Source organism: Procambarus clarkii, chromosome 11 (assembly GCF_040958095.1).
Source record: "Procambarus clarkii isolate CNS0578487 chromosome 11, FALCON_Pclarkii_2.0, whole genome shotgun sequence".
Taxonomy (NCBI): Eukaryota; Metazoa; Arthropoda; class Malacostraca; order Decapoda; family Cambaridae; genus Procambarus; species Procambarus clarkii.
Window position 1 is genome coordinate 50542418 of NC_091160.1, and position 25490 is coordinate 50567907.

A 25490-nucleotide genomic window follows, 5' to 3' on the forward strand; every position below is an offset into this window, starting at 1 on the left:
TATATATATATATATATATATATATATATATATATATATATATATATATATATATATATATATATATATATATATATAAAATTGGATTGTTGAACTCAAAAAGGTCACCGTTTTGTATAACCGACTGTGCCAGGATGGCAGTCTATGAAAATGGAAAAATAGAACCTAACCTATTTTAACAAATCCAAGCAAGCCTAGGCCAAATATACGCTATGTTAGGCTTAATACATATAGTTGCTATTACTAGACCTAAGAATGTTTTCTTGTGCCCTAAACTAATTTAATATTGCTAAACATGGACATTATCGACTAACACTCCAATTTTGTGTATATCCGACCAAATTTTATGTACATTCGACTAAATAGGTGCTGCATGTTATATCATTTCAGAGGGATGGGTTGTCCAGTTAAATAGATTCAGATGAATTCATGGATGCCGGAGCTTGGAATATATTCCAGTTCCAAAACTCGTTGTGTCCTAATGCCGGCTGACACGTAATCCTCTTTGCAGGTCTGATGCTTGTACTTACATCCGCACGCTATGTTCCTATCGAGTCCACTGTTGTTGTACTTCCAGCCTTGCTCTCCTCTGGATTATTCTGGTCCTCATGGCCCACAGAGATGGAGGGGCTCTTGTGTTGCAAATCCGTCGGTGTTTCAGGTATGAATGGATTACCAGGTCATTGGCTGAGCCGTGTATGTGCATCGCTTGCATTACGTAGGATCTGGTAATAATCCTCTAGGGAATATGATATTAATGTGAGTTTTAGTGACTTTTTAGTATGACCAGTGGTGGTGTTGCCTGATGGGGCTGCGGGTGTAAGCCGTTGACAGCCTCCGTCTCCGAGACTATGTCTATCTCTGTTTGTCTATTTCTATCAACATCTCTGACGGTCTCAGTGTGTGCACTTTGGTCGATTCAGCGACGACTTCACTTTCTACAGGGTCTGCATTCGAGCCTAGATTGGTCCCCCTTATCTTCGGTCCGAAAACTAGTTTTAGTTGTGTGTACAGCTAGCAGCACTATTATATAGCTGCGCAATTTAAGGGTTAAACAAAACCGATTGGTGTGTGTGTGTGTGTGTGTGTGTGTGTGTGTGTGTGTGTGTGTGTGTAATTACCTAAGTGTAGTTACAGGATGAGAGCTACGCTCGTGGTGTCCCGTCTTCCCAGCACTCTTTGTCATATAACACTTTGAAACTACGTGTGTGTGTGTGTATGTGTGTTTTAATCATATGACCCCCTCCTCGATCCTATCCCCTTGGCCCCCCCCATCTCAGAAAATGTATTATCAGGAAACATTGAAACAACTGTATGGTCGGAAAATATATTAATATGGCTAATAAAAACTCTATGGGAAATACATCATATATTTCACTCTTGGCTCAATAGAGTTCTGAAATAATATAATGCTTGGGACATAAAGATTTCTATTAAAAAATATACATACATATATGTAGTTGGCATCAGTCTTATGTTAGAGTATACCTGGGTATACAAGCCACAGTATACCTGGGTATACAAGCCACAGTATACCTGGGTATACAAGCCACAGTATACCTGGGTATACAAGCCACAGTATACCTGGGTATACAAGCCACAGTATACCTGGGTATACAAGCCACAGTATACCTGGGTATACAAGCCACAGTATACCTGAGTATACAAGCCACAGTATACCTGGGTATACAAGCCACAGTATACCTGGGTATACAAGCCACAGTATACCTGGGTATACAAGCCACAGTATACCTGGGTATACAAGCCACAGTATACCTGGGTATACAAGCCACAGTATACCTGGGTATACAAGCCACAGTATACCTGGGTATACAAGCCACAGTATACCTGGGTATACAAGCCACAGTATACCTGAGTATACAAGCCACAGTATACCTGGGTATACAAGCCACAGTATACCTGGGTATACAAGCCACAGTATACCTGGGTATACAAGCCATAGTATACCTGGGTATACAAGCCACAGTATACCTGGGTATACAAGCCACAGTATACCTGGATATACAAGCCACAGTATACCTGGGTATACAAGCCACAGTATACCTGGGTATACAAGCCACAGTATACCTGGGTATACAAGCCACAGTATACCTGGGTATACAAGCCACAGTATACCTGGGTATACAAGCCACAGTATACCTGGGTATACAAGCCACAGTATACCTGGGTATACAAGCCACAGTATACCTGGGTATACAAGCCACAGTATACCTGGGTATACAAGCCACTGTATACCTGGGTATACAAGCCACTGTATACCTGGGTATACAAGCCACTGTATACCTGGGTATACAAGCCACAGTATACCTGGGTATACAAGCCACAGTATACCTGGGTATACAAGCCACTGTATACCTGGGTATACAAGCCACTGTATACCTGGGTATACAAGCCACTGTATACCTGGGTATACAAGCCACTGTATACCTGGGTATACAAGCCACTGTATACCTGGGTATACAAGCCACTGTATACCTGGGTATACAAGCCACAGTATACCTGGGTATACAAGCCACAGTATACCTCGGGCCGGACTTGCAGCTTATGCAATATTTATTTACAACCAAATACACATTTATATAGTTACGATGACCTGTCTTTTTTTGCTCGGATAGAGACAGTCTACCTGTCTGTCTACCAGTGTCTACCTGTCTGTCCGTCACTCACCTGGAAGGTGGCAGGGTGACTGTACAAGTGGGCAGTCCTGGGCAAGGTGGCGTACCCCGTAGCCAGGGTTGACGAGCTGATGGTGTTGACACCTTCAATGTGCCAGGAGTCTGCGTCTGTTGGGGGAGAGTGAGAGAGTGATTACACAGTCCTTACACTCTAGCGGCACTCTAGAGGCACTCTAGAGGCACTCTTGAGGCACTCTAGAGGCACTCTGGTGGCTCTTGCGTGCTGCTAGTTATTGCCATTGCATTCAGTTTAATGGGGTGCATAATAAAAAAATGAAATTGAATTGCATTCTGTTGATATTGTTTGGGACAAAATCTAAGGTAATGCAAACCCAATCTTTGCATTAATTTGCAATGCTAGTTTATGGTAAAGTGACGTCACAGGTTTGTGTTGGAGTATTGTGACGTCATAAACTCGCGTATAACAATAATGACATCAGCAACTCACGAGGGTTTGTGATGACGTCAGAGAATGTCAGCACCAGTCACCTGATGAGGTGAAGATTGAAGACGCGGTTCACCTAAACGTCTTATGACGTCACAATCTCATACCGAGTGGTAGTTCTTCAAGCTCAGTGAGTATCTGACTCACGAAACGACTCACCAGAGTGTGAGAGAGCGCTTCAGAGGCTAATGTGAGTACCAGATGACGTCTGATGCTCACCTAATGTAAAGTTACTCACATAAGTGGTGAGTAATGCCACATGGCTTCCTCGACTCAACCGAGTGGGAAAAATAACATCAATGACTCAGCCATGAGTATCAAATGGCATCATCAGACTCAACTAAGTGGCTCTACTGACGTCGGAGACTCACCTGAGTGGTAGAGGAAGTCAAGGACTCACCTGAGTGGTAGAGTAAGTCAGGGACTCACCAGAGTTGTAGAGGAAGTCATCACCTGAGTGGTAGAGGAAGTCAAGGACTCACCTGAGTGGTAGAGGAAGTCAAGGACTCACCTGAGTGGTAGAGGAAGTCAAGGACTCACCTGAGTGGTAGAGGAAGTCAAGGACTCACCTGAGTGGTAGAGTAAGTCAAGGACTCACCTGAGTGGTAGAGAAAGTCAAGGACTCACCTGAGTGGTAGAGAAAGTCAAGGACTCACCTGAGTGGTAGAGGAAGTCAGGGACTCACCAGAGTTGTAGAGGAAGTCAAGGACTCACCTGAGTGGTAGAGGAAGTCAAGGACTCACCTGAGTGGTAGAGTAAGTCAAGGACTCACCTGAGTGGTAGAGAAAATCAAGGACTCACCTGAGTGGGGGATGACATCCGGGTTCTTCTCATCCGGGTCGGTAGGGGAGGAGGAAGGGGGTGGGGGGAGGTCCTTGAGGGTGGTGGCAGGGGGCGGCATCAGGAGGGGGGACGCCCCCTGCGCCACCCCCACCTCTTCCATGCTCGACTTCATATCCCCTTCCCCCCCACACCCACAACCCCCCACCCCAGGCCGCCCACCCCCTCCGCCCACCACCGCCCCCCTCTCCAGACGTAGGCGCACCACAGCGCACACGATCACGCCCACCACCAAGAGGCCGCCCACGCCGCCCACCACCAGGGCGATGATGGAGTTGAGGTTGAGAGGTAGCGATGATTTGCCGCGGGGGGGCGGGGGTTTTACGGCCGCTAGTTGAGGAGAAAAACACGTTACGCACAGGTGACAAACAGGTGTGTGTGTGTGTGTGTGTGTGTGTGTGTGTGTGTGTGTGTGTGTGTGTGTGTGTGTGTGTGTGTGTGTGTGTGTGTGTAGGTGGGTGGGTGGGTGTGTTCGTTATATATATTTTTCCAGAAAAAAGTTTCGACAAAATCAAAACTTTGTTGATAAAAAAATGAGTGTTGAATGTGTTCAACAAACAAACCTGCAGGTGAATGAAAATACAGCACACACACGGTGTCCCATAACAGTTTTCCGATTGCAACTCCTCTATAACCAACATCTCAAATGGCCTTGGTGATGAGGCAGGTGTGAATATATATATATATATATATATATATATATATATATATATATATATATATATATATATATATATATATATATATATATATATATATACGAACAAGCCTGAATGGTCCCCGAACTATACGCGACTGTGGTCGACACCCTAGTGCATGTGTGCAAGGCCCCGCCCCTCCCCCTTATGATAATGGACTCACCTAAGGGCCTCCCTAACATGGACTCACCTGAGGGTCTCTCTAATAGGGACTCACCTAAGGGTCTCTCTAATAGGGACTCACCTAAGGGTCTCTCTAATAGGGACTCACCTAATGGTCTAATAGGGACTCACCTAAGGGCCTCTCAGGCATGTCCTTGACCGTGTACACCTGCAGGGACACCATCTCTCCTCTGCCCTTCTCGTTGGTGGAGTAGATCACGCCCATGAAGGCCACACCTGACGCCAGCCCCGGCACCGCGAACGTCGGCACCTGAAACACACACACACACATACACACACCGTCAGTAGAGCGCGCACACACGTCCGTCCGTGATTGTACACACGGCTCTGCTGCATGTACACATAGGGATCAGGAACACGTACATATGGATTTGGGATATAAATATCATTGACACATGTACACGTGAGCTATGTTCACACACACACACACACACACACACACACACACACACACACACACACACACACACACACACACACACACACACACACACACACACAAACATAATGCCCCCAGTTCACACATTCATGACCTAGGGCAGCCTCTGGCGCCTGAATGAGACAATTCCCATTAAAGACACCATGGGAACATACCTCTGGTAAGAGGCAGCACGAGACATGATGAACAACACTATCCACAAGGACCACAAAGGTGCAGACAAGTTTGCACCGCTCCAGAAGCAGAGGAATATATAAAGGAAAGGCAAGGATATACCCCTTGAGATAATGAGAGATGTTAAGGAGGTAAAGCAAGAAGTATAAGGGCGTGGAGACCCTAAATGACTAACAAAACACCAGAGAGAGAATAGGCGAATACTCGAGGGCCAGGAAGGAATACCTCAGTGTGAGAAGAGAAGCGGAGAGACACTATGAAAACGACACGAGAAAAAAGACAAAGAACAAACTGCTTCACAGTCACATCAGGAGGAAACACCGGTGTAGGAACCGGTAATAAAATAGAGGAAAGGGGAGGACAGGTTCAGGAAAAACGGGAAAAATATGTGTGTGTACTCACCTAGTTGTGCTTCAAGGGGTTGAGCTCTGGCTCTTTGGTCCCGCCTCTCAACTGTCAATCAACTGGTGTACAGATTCCTGAGCCTACTGGGCTCTATCATATCTACATTTGAAACTGTATATGGAGTCAGCCTCCACCACATCACTCCATCACCTATTAACTACTCTGACACTGAAAAAGTTCTTACTAACGTCCCTGTAGATCATTTGGGTACTCAGTTTCCACCTGTGTCCCCTTGTTCGCGTACCACCCGTGTTAAACAGTTTATCTTTATCTTCGATGTTAACTCCTTTGAGAATTTTGAAGGTAATGATCATATCTCCCCTTACTCTTCTGTCTTCTAGTGTCGTGAGGTGCATTTCCCGCAGCCTTTCTTCGTAACTCATGCCTCTTAGTTCTGGGACTAGCCTATTGGCATACCTCTGAACTTTTTTAAGCTTCGCCTGGTGCTTGACAAGGTACGGGCTCCATGCTGGGGCCGCATACTCCAGGATTGGCCTTACATATGTGGTGTATAAGATTCTGAATAATTCCTTACACAGGTTCCTGAACGCTGTTCTGATGTTAGCCAGCCTCGCATACGCTGCAGATGTTATTCTTTTGACGTGGGCTTCAGGAGACAGGTTTGGTGTGATGTCAACTCCTAGATCTTTCTCTCTGTCCGTTTCCTGAAGGACTTCCTTCCCCAGTTGTGACACAAAGTTCCTTCGCTCCAGATGTTCCACTAGCTTTTATCGCACAATTTTCTCCAATAACTTGCATGGTATGCAAGTTAGGGACACTGGTGTGTGTGTGTGTGTGTGTGTGTGTGTGTGTGTGTGTGTGTGTGTGTGTGTGTGTGTGTGTGTGTGTGTGTGTGTGAGAGGGAGCCGACAATAGATCCCAGCAAGGCTTTACAACAGAGTAGGGACAAGGGCCTGAACAGAGAGGCGGCAGTCAACCAACACTGGAGGAGGAATTAGAGATTACCATTGAAGAGGTTAACTGATCGTGACAAGCCCTGTTTGGCCAGACAAAATCCCACCACGTATAAAGAGGGAGCAGACGTGCTATACTTGCCTCTCTTGACGGTATATAATAGGTCAGTAGAAACAGGAGACCTACCAGATAGTTGAAAGATCACCCCCCCCCCCCCACACACACACACACACACACACACACACACACACACACACACACACACCCACACACACACACACACACACACACCCACACACACACACACACACACCATATCCCCCTCCCCCCTACAAATCAGCACAATACCCACCTTATTGGTAACATTGGCCAGCAAGCGGTTGGAGCGAGGCTCGTAGAGCTCCAGTACGAAGGTCTGGGGCAAGCCGCCGTCAAAGCCAGCCACACACCGCACATTAACCACCGACACGGTCAGATTATACGCCGAGCAGTTGTGCACTGGATCTGGACGACCTGCACCAGCAATACGCAATACGGATAATTAATAACCAGCATAGATAATGATCCAATTAAACCGCTCAACCAGGTTAGCTCTACAGCACTTTCATTCAGTTGAATATTCAATGCACAGCAATTATGAGGATGATAACACAGCACGGCACAGCAATTATGCTGTGCTGTGCATAATTATGCATCATGATAACAAGATGCACAGCAATTATGAGTACTGAGCTTGGAAGGGATATCGGGGGCAAGCAGGTGCAGTATGTGATCGGGATCAAGGAACAGGTGTACTCCAATCACTTGGGACAATCGGGTATCGAGCGATGACCCTGCAAGAAACAAGGCTGTCGTTGTACCGACCAGTCCAAGTGGCTGAACAGAATATTCAAGAGTGTCAAGATGCCAAGAAACAAGAGCAGAATGATCAGATGATTATGAATGATCAGACACCAGATGATTAACATCACATACTTGAATTCACGGAGGATTCGAACGAGGGACAGTTAACGTAATATGTAGTACAATGTTCATAGAGCTTGGTCTTACATACGTGTAGACCATAGAGCTTGGTCTTACATATGTGTAGGCTATAGGGCTTGGTCTTACATATGTGTAGGCCATAGAGCTTGGTCTTACATATGTGTAGACCATAGAGCTTGGTCTTACATATGTGTAGACCATAGAGCTTGGTCTTACATATGTGTAGACCATAGAGCTTGGTTTTCCATATGTGTAGGCCATAGAGCTTGGTATACCGGAACTTGAGACATGGAAGTTGTGACGTGTTGTAGAGCAGTTTACACGTATACTGCTCTACAACACGCTCAATACTCTACAACCTGCTTTATGTAGAGCGAGTTATAGTGGAGGAAGACAGTGTCAGGGAGAGTGTGCTCCAGGGGCCAGTACAGGTGTTCCTGTGTCATCACCCAACACCTGTTGGGTGATGACACACATGTTGAGTAATAAACTTTCCCCCTAACGCATTTGTGTCGCATACAGTGTTGTGTGTCACAGGTGTTTAAGTCACAGGGTGAACCTCGGCATGTGTTTATCGTGTGTTTGTGGACAATAAGGTAGGTATTTAGTGAGCATATGTGTGTGTGTGTACTGTGCTCACTGACCCAGAGTTCTGGTAATGTTGAATGCAGGTGTTTATAAAAATGATGTTTTTTCATTTATTAATTACGTTTATAAAACACACATGTTTTATTGTAAAATGAATACTTATTTTTATTGTATGAACTATAAAAATGTTTCACGAAATTTTGATATTTTCTTCAGCCTTGATCTTGACCTTTTGATATTTTCTTAACTTTCAAACCAAATATATATATATGTGTTCCTCTTGGCCAGGACCTACTAAGCGAGTCCAAAATAACACACACATACACACACACATTCACACACACACACACATTCACACATACACACACACACACACACACACACACACACACGTACAACATGATCGGATTTACAAATATAAAACAAAGCAATCTTTTCTCTGGTAAATTCCAGTTTGGCAGCAGTAGTTACTTCTCGAATCTTTCCTTAATAAGATTGCTCATAGCTCAGACTATAGTGCTTGGGCCTCACACGAGTGAGGTCCAGGGTTCGAGTCCCCCTGAACCCAGGTGAATGGAATGTTTATTTCCACGTTAGTGTGGACGACAATTTATTAAGCCATTTTTCTCTTTAAAAAAATGGTCACACACGCTCGTTCGATGGTCCCAGATCTCTTGCCAACCTTATTTACAAGTTACGGAGAATTTTGTGACACTGACACACACACTGCGACACGCCCAACGTCAAATTTGGAATGGTTCTACCTAACTATCCAAGTAGGTCATTCTCGTCGCTTGACCAGAGTTATACCTGAAGTGGTTTCGACCTAACCAGGAGCGTACTACCAACGCCGGGTAACCTGGCCGGCAACCGATCGAGGCCAATGTCATTACCTCAACAGCTGCTTTAAACTGACCTTTTTAAACGTTGTTCACGATTAAACCCGTTTAAGGTAAGTAAGTAATTATCAAAAGAAGGCACCAAACCGGGAAGGTTATGTAGCACCATCATATGTCCGGAATAATCAGAGGGCGCTAAATATCACCAAGGATGCTATTACGAGAATAAAAACGCCTAAGGCGATCGATATCAAAATTATCCAAGTCACCAAGAATTATATCGAGGGACAAGCGACCGCGAGGGACAGTCGGGAAGCAAGACACACACTCGTCCTGGAAGTCAGGACATTCAACTAGGATATGCACGACTGTAAGAGGGACAATGTAATTTGGACAATAAGGAGCAGGGCGGCGCTCCTTTAAGTGACCGTGAGTTAAGCGAGTATGGCCAATATGCAACCTCGTCAGAGCCGTTTCTCATCGCCGGTTACGGTGGTAGGAGGACATGGAGTAATTTGGAATGGAGGAATGAATAATTTGGTAAAAGTCAGAATAAGGAATACCTTTTTTTATTATTATTATTTTCTACCACAGACATGGCCACACATTTACAATGCTAACCAGCATATGTACATTTTCTTCTGTCCTCCATGGACAGGGTTAGAGATGTGTTAAACATACAGTTCAAGGGTTTATTGAACAATCAACCACAGAAGGTGATTCGGTGCTTTTAAAATGCTAAGCTAACCTACATGCGTAAATACATACATACACAGATTTACGTATGCCCTATATAAAATGTTCGATATGTCTTTTACAGTGTCATTAATGTGCATTTACAAAGGTGAAATATAATTCTGATCAGCTTCCATATATACTTTATACACATACATATACATACACACACACACACATATACGTACATATGCATATATACATACATATATACACTCACATGCATTCACATACATTTGCCTCTTTTACTCTGACAGGGTGAGATAGCTGATAGAGAAACTAGTGTGCAATTAAGCACTTAATCACTGAAGGTGATTAAGGTGCTTTCTCAAGCTCAGGTTATATAGTTACATCACATACATACATTGTATAATTGATACATTACATGGAATGTAAGGAATACCTATAAGAGAGATGGGACAAGAGCGGACTGCTTCTCTAGCGGCAGCATCCGCACGCTCATTTAAAGAGACACCAATATGGCTGGGAACCCAACAAAACTCAACCGACTTAAATTTACTGTGAATAAGAAACAGCAATGCTGTATCTCGACAACGACTGGATGAACCGAATTAAAGGACCCGAGAGCCATGAGGGCACTACGAGAGTCAACGACAACTACAAAGGAAGATTGACAATGAGAAAGCAGGAGACGAAGAGCATAGAGAATAGCATAAATTTCCGCTGTGAAGATGTTAGTCTCTAGGGGTAAGCGACACATATAAGTGCTGTCAGGAAAAACAACAGAGTAGCCTACACCGTCTGCAGACTTAGACCCATCGGTGAAGATGGAAATGGAGCGGGAGTGTGAAGAGAAGTGCTCAAGGAAAAGGCGTTTCAGGACCGTTTAAGGGGTAAAAGCTTTAATGATGTGGGTTAAGGATGTACAAAACTGCGGAAGGGGAACTCTCCACGGAGGTTAAGAAGGAACAATGCGAGGAGAAATATTAGAAATACGAACTGAAAGAGAATCCTGTAAGCGAGATAACCGGACAGAAAGAGGGAGGTGGTGAAGAGGAACAGGAACCACAGGAGGGGTAAAAGCCATAGCACGACAGAGGCGAGAGGAAGGATGTTGCAAGGACCGCGCAAGATAGCGAAGACAGTTGCGATCACAGCGGTCCTGGAGAGATAGGAAGCCAGTGTCAACATACAAGCTTAGGACGGGAGTCGAACAGAAGGCACCAGAACTGAGGCGCAACCCAGTATGGTGCAAAGCATCAAGACGGCGAAAAGTAGAAGGAGAAACGGAAGAGTAAGCAGGGCAACCATAATCGAGTTTATACAGGACGAGAGAGGAATGTAAAGCGAGGAGAGCGTGCCTATCTGCCCCCCAAGAAGTATGGGACAACACCTGAAGGAGGGTAAGGGCCTTAGAGCATTCAACTCGGAGGTGAAAGATATGGGGCGACCAAGACAAACGAGTGTCAAAAATCAGCCCCAAAAGCTTAGTGGAATCCTTGTACACAAGGGGGTGACCATAAAGTGACAAAAAAGGACGAAGAACGACACACTTCCGAGTAAAAGGCATAGCACAAGTCTTAGATGTAGAGAACCTGAAGCCATGATCGGTGGCCCAAGATGACACGGCATCAATCGCAAGTTCAAGCCGGCGTTGAAGGAGAGGCGAATCATCACCCCGACAGCAAAGGGTAAGATCGTCGACATAGAGAGCGGAGAAGACGCCTGAAGGAAGAGAGGAAAGAAGACCATTGAGGGCAACCAGAAAAAAAGAGTAGTGCTCATAACACTACCCTGGGGCACACCTTCGTACTGCTGAAAAGAGGCAGAGAGCGCGGTACCAAGCCGCACCCAAAAGGAACGACGAGAGAGGAAATTTTGGAGAAAAAGGGAGATTACCACGAAGTCCAAGAGAATGAAGTTGGGACAGAATATGATACCACCAAATGGTGTCGTAGGCCTTTTCCAGGTCAAAAAAGGACGGCAACAACGGACGTCTTTCCAACAAAAGCAGTGCGAATATAGACCTCCAAGTTCACCAGGACATCTGTTGTGCTGCGGCACTTGCGGGAACCAAATATAGAAGGGGAGAGGTGGTGATGGTGTTCCAGGAACCACATAAGACGAACGTTAACCATACGTTCAAAGAGTTTGCAGACACAACTCGTGAGGGCAACAGGGCGAAAATTATTAGGGGAAGTCCCCAGAGACCCCGGTTTGCGAACAGGGAGGACAACGGCATCAAACCGTTGGACTCAGTCAAACTCAGGGACTGACGACGACTACCAGATCCGATTATACAGACTCAGTAAATATTGAAACGTACACAGAGGGAGATGGCGAAGCCTTTCATAATGAATGCCATCGTAGCCCGCCGCCGTAGAACCGCAGAGGGCCAGGGCAGACCGAAGTCCAGAGAGAGAGAAGGGTTCGTTATAGGGAAATCGAAGATGAGTGCAGAAATCTAAAGGACGAGATTCAAGGACAGATTTACGAAGAAGGAAAGATTGAGAAAGATGAGAACCAAAGGTAACAAAAGAAAAGTTGGAACCCAGTTTGGTAGCGACCTGCAACGGGTCCGCCACAAGAGAATCACAGAAGTGAGATTCGGCGAGACATCGGGAACGAACTTACCCGCTATCTTACAGATACGCTTCCAGATCTGCGGCAGAGGAGTTTCGGACGTAATGGTGGAAACATAAGACATCCAACATTCACGTTTAGCTGTACGGATGGCCTTACGGGCCACCGCACTCGCCTTCCCTAAAGAAAAGAAAAGAATCGGCCATCTGCTGACGGCGGAGTCTCTTCCAGGCTGCACGCATACAGACGACAGCCCGAACACAATCTGCATTCCACCAGGGAACGCACTTCCGTGGACCCCGAGAGGAAGAGCGAGGAATAGAGCGGAGGGCTGCGTCGAAGACAGTGTCATGAAAAACGAGGAGAGCACGAGGGAGAGGCAGAAGGGAGAGGTCAGAGAGAGCAGCTTTGAGGGTAAATAGGTTCCAGTCTGCTTTAGCAAACTGCCACCTAGGGAAGGAGAGGGGAGGGCGAAAAGAGAAAAAGGTAACAAGGATGGGGAGAGGTCACTGCAATGGAGGTCATCAAGAACTTGCCACATGCAATCCAAGTAAAGAGAAGAAGAGCAGAGAGAAAGATCAAGAAAAGAAAGGGTGCGAGTCCGAGAGTTCAAATGAGTGGGCTCACCAGAATTCAGAAGAGACAGGGAAGAAGAGAGGATGAACGGTTCAAGATGGCCCGTGAAAAGTAAACCATCATCAGTGACGTTATATATACAAAAAATTTGACTTTGGCAATGCAATAGAGTTTAGTGCTCTAAATAATATAATAAATATAAAAAAAAATTGATTGGTCCAAGAGCTAATAGCTCGATTCTGCAAACACAAGTAGTAAAACACACACACACACACACACACACACACACACACACACACACACACACACACACACACACACACACACACACACACACACACACACACTCACACAGAAACCGAACAGTAACGAGTGGAGTACCTCAAGGATCGGTGCTGGGACCAATTCTATTTGTAATATATGTTAACGACATGTTTACAGGAGTAGAGTCCTATATGTGGATGTGCGTGGATGACGCAAAGTTGATGAGAAGAGTTGTGACAGATGAAGATTGTAGGATTCCCCAAGAGGACCACAACAGGTTGCAGAGATGGTCAGAGAAATGGCTACTGGAATTCAACACGAGAAAATGTAATGTTATGAAAATGAGATCAGGTGATAGGAGACCAAGAGACAGTACACAATGTAGGGGAACTGCCTACCTGTGACGACGCGAGAAAGAGACCTGGGTGTGGACGTAACACCTAATCTATCTCCTGAGGCACATATAAATAGGATAACGACAGCAGCGTACTCTACACTGGCAAAAGTTAGAGCATCATTCAGAAACCTAAGTAAGGAGGCATTTAGGGCGCTTTACACAGCCTACGTGAGGCCAGTCTTAAAGTCTGCTGCCTCATCATAGAGTCCCCATCTGAAGAAGCACATAAGGAAACTGGAAAAGGTTCAGAAGTTTGCAACGAGATTCGTCCCAGCGTTACGAGGGATGGGGTATGAAGAGCGCCTGAAGGAACTGTGCGTTACGACACTAGAAAAGAGAAGGAAGAGGGGGGACATGATAGGAACGTATAAAATACTCAAGGGAATTGACAGAGTGGACATAGACGAAATGTTCACACGGATTAGTAACAGAACGTGGGAACATGGATGGAAGCTGGACACTCAGAAAAGTTTTCTTTTAGCTTGATAGTGGAAAAATTGGAATGCACTTCAGGAACAGGTTGTGGAAGCAAATTGTATTCTTAATTTTAAAACCAGGTATGATAGGGAAATATGACTGGAGTCATTGCTGTAAACAACCGATGGCTCGAAAGGCGGGAGCCAAGAGTCAATGCTCGATCCTGCAGACACAACTAGGTGAGTACACACACGTACACACACACACACACACACACACACACACACACACACACACACACACACACACACACACACACACACACACACACACACACACACACACACACACGCGCACACACAAACACACACACACACACACACACACACACACACACACACACACACACACACACACACACACACACACACACACACACAAACACACACAATCCATGGTATAATAGGGCATGTATGGAAGCGAAGAAACTGAACAAGAAGGCGTGGAGGAACTTCCGGAATAACAGAACACCAGAAAGCAGGGAGAGATACCAGAGAACCAGGAATGAGTACGTCAGGGTGAGAAGAGAAGCAGAGAAAATTTTTGAAAATGATATAGCAAACAAAGCCAAGACCGAACCAAAGCTACTCCACAGTCACATCAGAAGGAAAACAACAGTGAAAGAACAGGTATTGAAACTTAGAACAGGCGAGGACAGGTATACAGAGAATGACAGAGAGGTGTGTGAGGAACTCAACAAGAGGTTCCAGGAGGTCTTCACAATAGAACAGGGTGAGGTCACTGTGCTAGGAGAAAGGGAGGTAAACCAGGCGGCCTTGGAGGAGTTCGAAATTACGAGAGAGGAGGTCAAGAGACACCTGCTGGATCTGGATGTTAGAAAGGCGGTTGGTCCAGATGGGATCTCACCATGGGTACTGAAAGAGTGTGCAGAGGCACTTTGCTTGCCACTCTCCATAGTGTATAGTAAATCACTAGAGACGGGAGACCTACCAGAAATATGGAAGACGGCGAATGTGGTCCCAATATACAAAAAGGGCGACAGACAAGAGGCACTGAACTACAGGCCAGTGTCCTTGACTTGTATACCATGCAAGGTGATGGAGAAGATCGTGAGAAAAAACCTGGTAACACATCTGGAGAGAAGGGACTTCGTGACAAATCGCCAACATGGATTCAGGGAGGGTAAATCTTGCCTTACAGGCTTGATAGAATTCTACGATCAGGTGACGCAGATTAAGCAAGAAAGAGAGGGCTGGGCGGACTGCATTTTCTTGGATTGTCGGAAAGCCTTTGACACAGTACCGCATAAGAGGCTGGTACATAAGCTGGAGAGACAGGCAGGTGTAGCTGGTAAGGTGCTCCAGTGGATAAGGGAGTATCTAAGCAATAGGAAGCAGAGAGTTACGGTGAGGGGTGAGACCTCCGATTGGCGTGAAGTCACCAGTGGAGTCCCACAGGGCTCTGTACTCGGTCCTATCTTGTTTCTGATATATGTAAATGATCTCCCGGAGGGTATCGATTCATTTCTCTCAATGTTTGCGGACGATGCTAAAATTATGAGAAGGATTAAAACAGAAGAGGACTGTTTGAGGCTTCAAGAAGACCTAGACAAGCTGAAGGAATGGTCGAACAAATGGTTGTTAGAGTTTAACCCAACCAAATGTAATGTAATGAAGATAGGTGTAGGGAGCAGGAGGCCAGATACAAGGTATCATCTGGGAGAGGAAATTCTTCAGGAGTCAGAGAAGGAAAAAGACTTGGGGGTTGATATCACGCCAGACCTGTCTCCTGCAGCACATATCAAGCGGATAACATCAGCGGCATATGCCAGGCTGGCCAACATACGAACGGCATTCAGAAACTTGTGTAAAGAATCATTCAGAACTTTGTATACCACATATGTCAGGCCAATCCTGGAGTATGCAGCCCCAGCATGGAGTCCATATCTAGTCAAGGATAAGACTAAACTGGAAAAGGTTCAAAGGTTTGCCACCAGACTAGTACCCGAGCTGAGAGGTATGAGCTACGAGGAGAGACTACGGGAATTAAACCTCACTTCGCTGGAAGACAGAAGAGTTAGGGGGGACATGATCACCACATTCAAGATTCTGAAGGGGATTGATAGGGTAGATAAAGACAGTCTATTTAACACAAGGGGAACACGCACAAGGGGACACAGGTGGAAACTGAGTGCCCAAATGAGCCACAGAGATATTAGAAAGAACTTTTTTAGTGTCAGAGTGGTTGACAAATGGAATGCATTAGGAAGTGATGTGGTGGAGGCTGACTCCATACACAGTTTCAAGTGTAGATATGACAGAGCCCGATAGGCTCATGAATCTGTACACCTGTTGATTGACGGTTGAGAGGCGGGACCAAAGAGCCAGAGCTCAACCCCCGCAAACACAACTAGGTGAGTACAACTAGGTGAGTACACACAAACACACACACACAAACACACACACACAAACACACACACCCACACACACACACCCACACACACACACACACACACACACACACACACAAACATACACACCCACATCGTTGGGAATTGGTATCCAATTTCGAAACCGCTTTAAAACTGTAGAAAAAACAACAACAAAATGCTTGATAACAATTTAGAACGAACCATTGTGAAGCATCAAATGAAGACTTCCGATGAATCAATGAAGATAACAATTCTCTGACTACATTGATGTCAACTAACAAAACTTAACATTTACGTTAAATAATGGAAATTAGAACTATGAGAAATTATAAGATAATTAGAAAAATATGTTTATAATTAACACTGAAAATAAACTACTACGACAAAATACAAATTCGAGAAGGAATAGAAGTTCTTGGGGTTAATATGTTAATACAAATGTATTAGAGACGATAACAATATGTATTAATTTGGTGATAACAGTGTGTCTTAACAGGGTGATAACAGTAAGCATTAACAGCTCGATAACATTGTGTATTAACAGGGTGATAACAGTATGCATTAACAGCGCGATAACATTGTGTATTAACAGGGTGATAACAGTATGTATTAACAGGTTGATAACAGTATGTATTAACAGGGTGATAACAGTATGTATTAACAGCGCGATAACATTGTGTATTAACAGGGTGATAACAGTATGTATTAACAGGTTGATAACAGCATGTATTAACAGGGTGATAACAGTATGTATTAACAGCGCGATAACATTGTGTATTAACAGGGTGATAACAGTATGTATTAACAGGTTGATAACAGTATGTATTAACAGGGTGATAACAGTATGTATTAACAGCGCGATAACATTGTGTATTAACAGGGTGATAACAGTATGTATTAACAGGGTGGTAACAGTGTGTCTTAACAGGGTGATAACAGTATGCATTAACAGGGTAATAACAGTATGTATTAACAGCGCGATAACATTGTGTATTAACAGGGCGATAACATTGTGTATTAACAGGGTGATAACAGTATGTATTAACAGGGTGATAACAGTGTGTCTTAACAGGGTGATAACAGTATGCATTAACAGCGCGATAACATTGTGTATTAACAGGGTGATAACAGTATGTATTAACAGGGTGATAACAGTATGTATTAACAGGGTGATAACAGTACGTATTAACAGCGCGATAACATTGTGTATTAACAGGGTGATTACAGTATGTATTAACAGGGTGATAACAGTATGTATTAACAGGGTGATAACAGTATGTATTAACAGGGTGATAACAGTGCGTATTATCAGAGTGTTAACAGTATGTATTAACAGGGTGATAACAGTATGTATTAACAGGGTGATAACAGTGCGTATTATGAGAGTGTTAACAGTATGTATTAACAGGGTGATAACAGTATGTATTAACAGGGTGATAACAGTATGTATTAACAGCGCGATAACATTGTGTATTAACAGGGTGATAACAGTATGTATTAACAGGGTGGTAACAGTGTGTCTTAACAGAGTGATAACAGTATGCATTAACAGGGTAATAACAGTATGTATTAACAGCGCGATAACATTGTGTATTAACAGGGTGATAACAGTATGTATTAACAGGGTGATAACAGTGTGTCTTAACAGGGTAATAACAGTATGTATTAACAGCGCGATAACATTGTGTATTAACAGGGTGATAACAGTATGTATTAACAGGGTGATAACAGTATGTATTAACAGGGTGATAACAGTATGTATTAACAGGGTGATAACAGTATGTATTAACAGCGCGATAACATTGTGTATTAACAGGGCGATAACATTGTGTATTAACAGGGTGATAACAGTATGTATTAACAGGGTGATAACAGTGTGTCTTAACAGGGTGATAACAGTATGCATTAACAGCGCGATAACATTGTGTATTAACAGGGTGATAACAGTATGTATTAACAGGGTGATAACAGTATGTATTAACAGCGCGATAACATTGTGTATTAAGAGGGTGATAACAGTATGTATTAACAGGGTGATAACAGTGTGTCTTAACAGGGTGATAACAGTATGCATTAACAGCGCGATAACATTGTGTATTAACAGGGTGATAACAGTATGTATTAACAGGGTGATAACAGTATGTATTAACAGGGTGATAACAGTATGTAATAACAGCGCGATAACATTGTGTATTAACAGGGTGATAACAGTATGTATTAACAGGGTGATAACAGTGTGTATTAACAGGGTGATAACAGTATGTATTAACAGGGTGATAACAGTGCGTATTATCAGAGTGTTAACAGTATGTATTAACAGGGTGATAACAGTATGTATTAACAGGGTGATAACAGTGCGTATTATCAGAGTGTTAACAGTATGTATTAACAGGGTGATAACAGTATGTATTAATAGGGTGATAACAGTATGTATTAACAGGGTGATAACAGTATGTATTAACAGCGCGATAACATTGTGTATTAACAGGGTAATAACAGTATGTATTAACAGGGTGATAACAGTATGTATTAACAGGGTGATAACAGTGCGTATTATCAGAGTGTTAACAGTATGTATTAACAGGGTGATAACAGTATGTATTAACAGGGTGATAACAGTATGTATTAACAGGGTGATAACAGTATGTATTAACAGGGTGATAACAGTATGTATTAACAGGGTGATAACAGTATGTATTAACAGGGTGATAACAGTGCGTATTATCAGAGTGTTAACAGTATGTATTAACAGGGTGATAACAGTATGTATTAACAGGGTGATAACAGTATGTATTAACAGCGCGATAACATTGTGTATTAACAGGGTAATAACAGTATGTATTAACAGGGTGATAACAGTATGTATTAACAGGGTGATAACAGTGCGTATTATCAGAGTGTTAACAGTATGTATTAACAGGGTGATAACAGTATGTATTAACAGGGTGATAACAGTATGTATTAACAGGGTGATAACAGTATGTATTAACAGGGTGATAACAGTATGTATTAACAGGGTGATAACAGTATGTATTAACAGGGTGATAACAGTGCGTATTAACAGGGTGATAACAGTGCGTATTATCAGAGTGTTAACAGTATGTATTAACAGGGTGATAACAGTATGTATTAACAGTATATACACCACTACCACTCGCTATCACACACCTGTCATCTGAAGTGACCGCCTCCAGTACGGACTGTGGGTCGTTCTGGAGGATGAGAGAGTGACAGGTGATGGATAAGAAGGTGACTCAGGTGATGGATAAGAAGGTGATTCTCAGGTGATGGATAAGAAGGTGACTCTCAGGTGATGGATAAGAAGGTGACTCTCAGGTGATGGATAAGAAGGTGACTCTCAGGTGATGGATAAGAAGGTGACTCTCAGGTGATGGATAAGAAGGTGACTCTCAGGTGATGGGTAAGAAGGTGACTCTCAGGTGATGGGTAAGAAGGTGACTCTCAGGTGATGGATAAGAAGGTGACTCTCAGGTGATGGATAAGAAGGTGACTCTCAGGTGATGGATAAGAAGGTGACTCTCAGGTGATGGATAAGAAGGTGACTCTCAGGTGATGGATAAGAAGGTGACTCTCAGGTGATGGATAAGAAGGTGACTCTCAGGTGATGGATAAGAAGGTGACTCTCAGGTGATGGATAAGAAGGTGACTCTCAGGTGATGGATAAGAAGGTGACTCTCAGGTGATGGATAAGAAGGTGACTCTCAGGTGATGGGTAAGAAGGTGACTCTCAGGTGATGGGTAAGAAGGTGACTCTCAGGTGATGGATAAGAAGGTGACTCTCAGGTGATGGATAAGAAGGTGACTCTCTAGTGGACGTGAGAGTGACAGATGATGGCTAAGAAAGTGACACGGAAGATGATGCCTGACACTTGGGCGAGGGGGGGGGGGAGGGGGACAAATCCACCCTCTCAAGAGTTAAATCAATTTATTTTTCCAGTGAGATGGATGTGGATAAGTTTTTCATTATTTCTACTGAGGTATATATGAGGACACTGTGAAGTCTACTCAGCTTCACCAAAGGGGGCCACCACTCAGCTTCACCAAAGGGGGCCACCACTCAGCTTCACCAAAGAGGGCCACCACTCAGCTTCACCAAAGAGGGCCACCACTAGACTTCACCAAAGGGGGCCACCACTAAGCTTCACCAAAGGGGGCCACCACTAGACTTCACCAAAGGGGGCCATCAAAAGACTTCATCAAAGGGAGCCGCCACTCGACTTCACCAAAGGGGGCCACCACTAGACTTCATCAAAGGGAGCCGCCACTCGACTTCACCAAAGGGAGCCACCACTCGACTTCACCAAAGGGGGCCGCCACCAGACTTCACCAAAGGGGGCCACCACTCCACGTAAGAGCAAGGTATGGGGTATTGTGAAAACTAACAATGAGGCTGATGAGTGAGGACACCGTGACTATAGCGGGAGGACACCGTGACTATAGCGGGAGGACACCGTGACTATAGCGGGAGGACACCGTGACTATAGTGGTAGGACACCGTGACTATAGTGGGAGGACACCGTGACTATAGTGGGAGGACACCGTGACTATAGCGGGAGGACACCGTGACTATAGCGGGAGGACACCGTGACTATAGCGGGAGGACAGTGTGACTATAGCGGGAGGACAGTGTGACTATAGCGGGAGGACACCGTGACTATAGCGGGAGGACACTGTGACTATAGCAGGAGGACACCGTGACTATAGCGGGAGGACACTGTGACTATAGTGGGAGGACACCGTGACTATAGCGGGAGGACAGTGTGACTATAGTGGGAGGACACTGTGACTATAGCGGGAGGACACTGTGACTATAGTGGGAGGACACTGTGACTATAGTGGGAAGACACCGTGACTATAGTGGGAGGACACTGTGACTTTAGCGGGAGGACACTGTGACTATAGTGGGAGGACACTGTAACTATAGTGGGAAGACACCGTGACTATAGCGGGAGGACACTGTGACTATAGCGGGAGGACAGTGTGACTATAGCGGGAGGACACCGTGACAATAGTTGGAGGACACCGTGACTATAGTGGGAGGACACCGTGACTATAGCGGGAGGACACCGTGACTATAGCGGGAGGACACTGTGACTATAGCGGGAGGACACTGTGACTATAGTGGGAGGACACCGTGACTATAGGAGGAGGACACCGTGACTATAGTGGGAGGACACTGTGACTATAGCGGGAAGACACCGTGACTATAGCGGGAGGACACCGTGACTATAGTGGGAGGACACTGTGACTATAGTGGGAGGACACCGTGACTATAGCAGGAGGACATCGTGACTATAGTGGGAGGACACCGTGACTATAGCGGGAGGACACCGTGACTATAGCGGGAGGACACCGTGACTATAGCAGGGGGACACCGTGACTATAGCAGGAGGACACCGTGACTATAGCGGGAGGACACCGTGACTATAGTGGGAAGACATCGTGACTATAGTGGGAAGACATCGTGACTATAGCGGGAAGACACCGTGACTATAGCGGGAGGACACCGTGACTATAGTGGGAGGACACTGTGACTATAGCGGGAGGACACCGTGACTATAGCGGGAGGACACCGTGACTATAGTGGGAGGACACCGTGACTATAGCGGGAGGACACCGTGACTATAGCGGGAGGACACCGTGACTATAGCGGGAGGACACCGTGACTATAGCGGGAGGACACCGTGACTATAGCAGGAGGACACCGTGACTATAGCAGGAGGACATCGTGACTATAGTGGGAGGACACCGTGACTATAGCGGGAGGACACCGTGACTATAGTGGGAGGACACCGTGACTATAGCGGGAGGACACCGTGACTATAGCAGGAGGACACCGTGCCTATAGCGGGAGGACACCGTGAGTATAGCAGGAGGACACCGTGACTATAGCGGGAGGACACCGTGACTATAGCGGGAGGACACCGTGACTATAGCAGGAGGACACCGTGACTATAGTGGGAGGACACCGTGACTATAGCGGGAGGACACCGTGACTATAGCGGGAGGACACCGTGACTATAGCGGGAGGACACCGTGACTATAGCGGGAGGACACCGTGACTATAGCGGGAGGACACCGTGACTATAGCGGGAGGACACCGTGACTATAGGAGGAGGACACCGTGACTATAGTGGGAGGACACCGTGACTATAGGAGGAGGACACCGTGACTATAGTGGGAAGACACCGTGACTATAGTGGTAGGACACCGTGACTATAGGAGGAGGACACCGTGACTATAGCGGGAGGACACCGTGACTATAGCGGGAGGACACCGTGACTATAGGAGGAGGACACCGTGACTATAGCGGGAGGACACCGTGACTATAGTGGGAGGACACCGTGACTATAGCGGGAGGACACCGTGACTATAGGAGGAGGACACCGTGACTATAGCGGGAGGACACCGTGACTATAGGAGGAGGACACCGTGACTATAGTGGGAAGACACCGTGACTATAGTGGTAGGACACCGTGACTATAGGAGGAGGACACCGTGACTATAGGAGGAGGACACCGTGACTATAGGAGGAGGACACCGTGACTATAGGAGGAGGACACCGTGACTATAGGAGGAGGACAGTGTGTGTGCACAGAACAAGGACTCTGAAGGGACTGTTTCCAGTGAATGAACAGGATTAAAGAACAGCACTAATGAACACCCTGAGAACAGCACTAATGAACACCCTGAGAACAGCACTAAAGAACACCCTGAGAACAGCACGAGAGAAAAGCATAAAGTCCCCCCTCCCTCCCCCCCCCCCCCTGTCCCATCTCACCTGCAGGAAAGACGTGGAAGACGCAGGGTTGGCGCTGTCTGCCGACGGCGTTCGACCCCCAGCAGAGCAGAGTGCCGTAGTCGAGTTCGGTGTGCGGGGTGTAGCTGACACTCGACTCCCACCCCGACACCTGGTAGTGAGTCTGTCGACCCACCGGGGGGGGGGAGAGAGGTAGGTCACTTCTGGTTACTCACGTACAAGGTGTCGAAATGTCTGATGTCGGCTCATCTGATGTCGGCTGGTCTGATGTTGGCTGTCTGTCAGGTGGTCTGATGTCGGCTGATCTGATGTCGGCTGGTCTGATGTTGGCTGGTCTGATGTCGGCTGTCTGTCAGGTGGTCTGATGTCGGCTGTCTGTCAGGTGGTCTGATGTCAGGTAGTCTGATGTTGGCTGGTCTGATGTTGGCTGGTCTGATGTCGGCTGGTCTGATGTCAGCTGGTCTGATGCCAGCTGGTCTGATGTCGGCTGGTCTGTCAGGTGGTCTGATGTCGACTGTCTGTAAGGTGGTCTGAGCTCGGCTGGTCTGATGTCGGCTGGTCTGATGTTCGGTGGTCTGATGTCGGCTGGTCTGATGTCGGCTGGTCTGATGTTCGGTGGTCTGATGTCGGCTGATCCGATGTCGGCAGGTCCGATGTCGGCTGGTCCATTGTCAGGTGGTCTGATGTTGGCTGGTCTGATGTTGGCTGGTCTGATGTAGGCTGGTCTGATGTTGGCTGGTCTGAAGTCATGTGGTCTGATGTCGGCTGGTCTGATGTCAGGTGGTCTGAAGTCTGCTGATCTGATGTCGGCAGGTCTGATGTCGACTGGTCTAATGTCATGTGGTCTGATGTCGGCTGGTCTGATGTCAGGTGGTCTGATGTTCGTTGGTCTGATGTCGGGCAGGTCTGATGTCAGGTGGTCTGATGTTCGTTGGTCTGATGTCGGGCAGGTCTGATGTCAGGTGGTCTGATGTCGGGCAGTCTGATGTCGGCTGGTCTGATGTCGGGCAGGTCTGATGTCAGGTGGTCTGATGTCAGCAGGTCTGATGTCAGTTGGGCCTTTCGACCCATATTAGGCAGGTCTGTTTTGAAGACAGTGGCATTCACCCTGTCGTTCTAACTTGTATAGGTCTATTTTGATCTACGTTATTCATATCAGTCAATCTGAACTGTATCTGTCAATTTTATTTGCGTAATTAACTAAATATTCGCCGGAATGATTCGCCACAAGTATTTGTTTAAACTTTTGTTGTTCAAGTTTATTTCCAAACTAATAATTTCCAATATATTTTTGTGCAATTTAAAATAGTATGAATTCCGGCTATTATTTCGTACTTTGAATCAAATCTTTCCAGAAAACATGATGCAAGAAACGTTATATTTAACAAGGAACAAAGCATTGTTGGGATGCAGACGTGAGATTGGGGGGGGGGGGGGGGGGGGCGAACGCGGCTGGAACAGTACCCATTCGTTCCTACCTGGCGAGAGTCGAACCCACGACCATCTCTTGGATGAGACGAGATGAGAGTTTTGCTAACAATTACTCCACAGATTGGTTCATTCCCTTTATACTGCTCATTACAGTCAAATACAGTTATGCTTTTAATGTACCTATGTTAAGAGATTCTTAATGCTAGGAATAAAGTTGCTCTGCGCTTTATGTTTTAAAAAGATAACTTTTTTGATAGATTATTCTGTACAATTTTCTTCACTGAATAAAAGTCTCACGAGCACAGTATATAAAGCAAAGTGTTCTGTTAGCCTTAAGGAGTCTACTGAAATACAATTATATTGGCTTTAGGTAACTAGTTAATCATTTCCCTCCCTACCACCCCCCCCCTCGCCAAAGTAGATTTACGAATATCTACATAATTTTGTTCTAGATCTGAAGGTTATAAACAATTTTCCTGCAATTCACCCGTCTTTAATTTCATATTGTGATTTACTTTCCTATGAAGTCTTACGGATCTGAGATATACTCCACTTCCGGGCGCATATACGCAGTATACTCTGGGTCTGGACTATGCCCAGACCCAGAGTATGCTTGCTGGTTGGTCAGTAAGCACTTGTAGTTGCCTTAATAACCCTCCAGGTGGTTGATAGACATTAAGACCAACA

General features: G+C 45.4%; 1 protein-coding gene across 1 annotated transcript in view; it reads right to left on the reverse strand.

Moving 5' to 3' along the window:
• LOC138363734 (protein turtle homolog A-like) overlaps positions 1-25490 on the reverse strand; it is a 233167-nt gene that overhangs the window by 39928 nt on the left and 167749 nt on the right. The window contains exons 10-14 of the mRNA XM_069323128.1: positions 23394-23535; positions 7148-7308; positions 4974-5112; positions 3943-4311; positions 2689-2804 (exon numbers count right to left, since the gene is read on the reverse strand). Coding sequence (XP_069179229.1) covers positions 2689-2804; positions 3943-4311; positions 4974-5112; positions 7148-7308; positions 23394-23535 — 927 coding nt within the window. The remainder of the gene's footprint in view (positions 1-2688; positions 2805-3942; positions 4312-4973; positions 5113-7147; positions 7309-23393; positions 23536-25490) is intronic.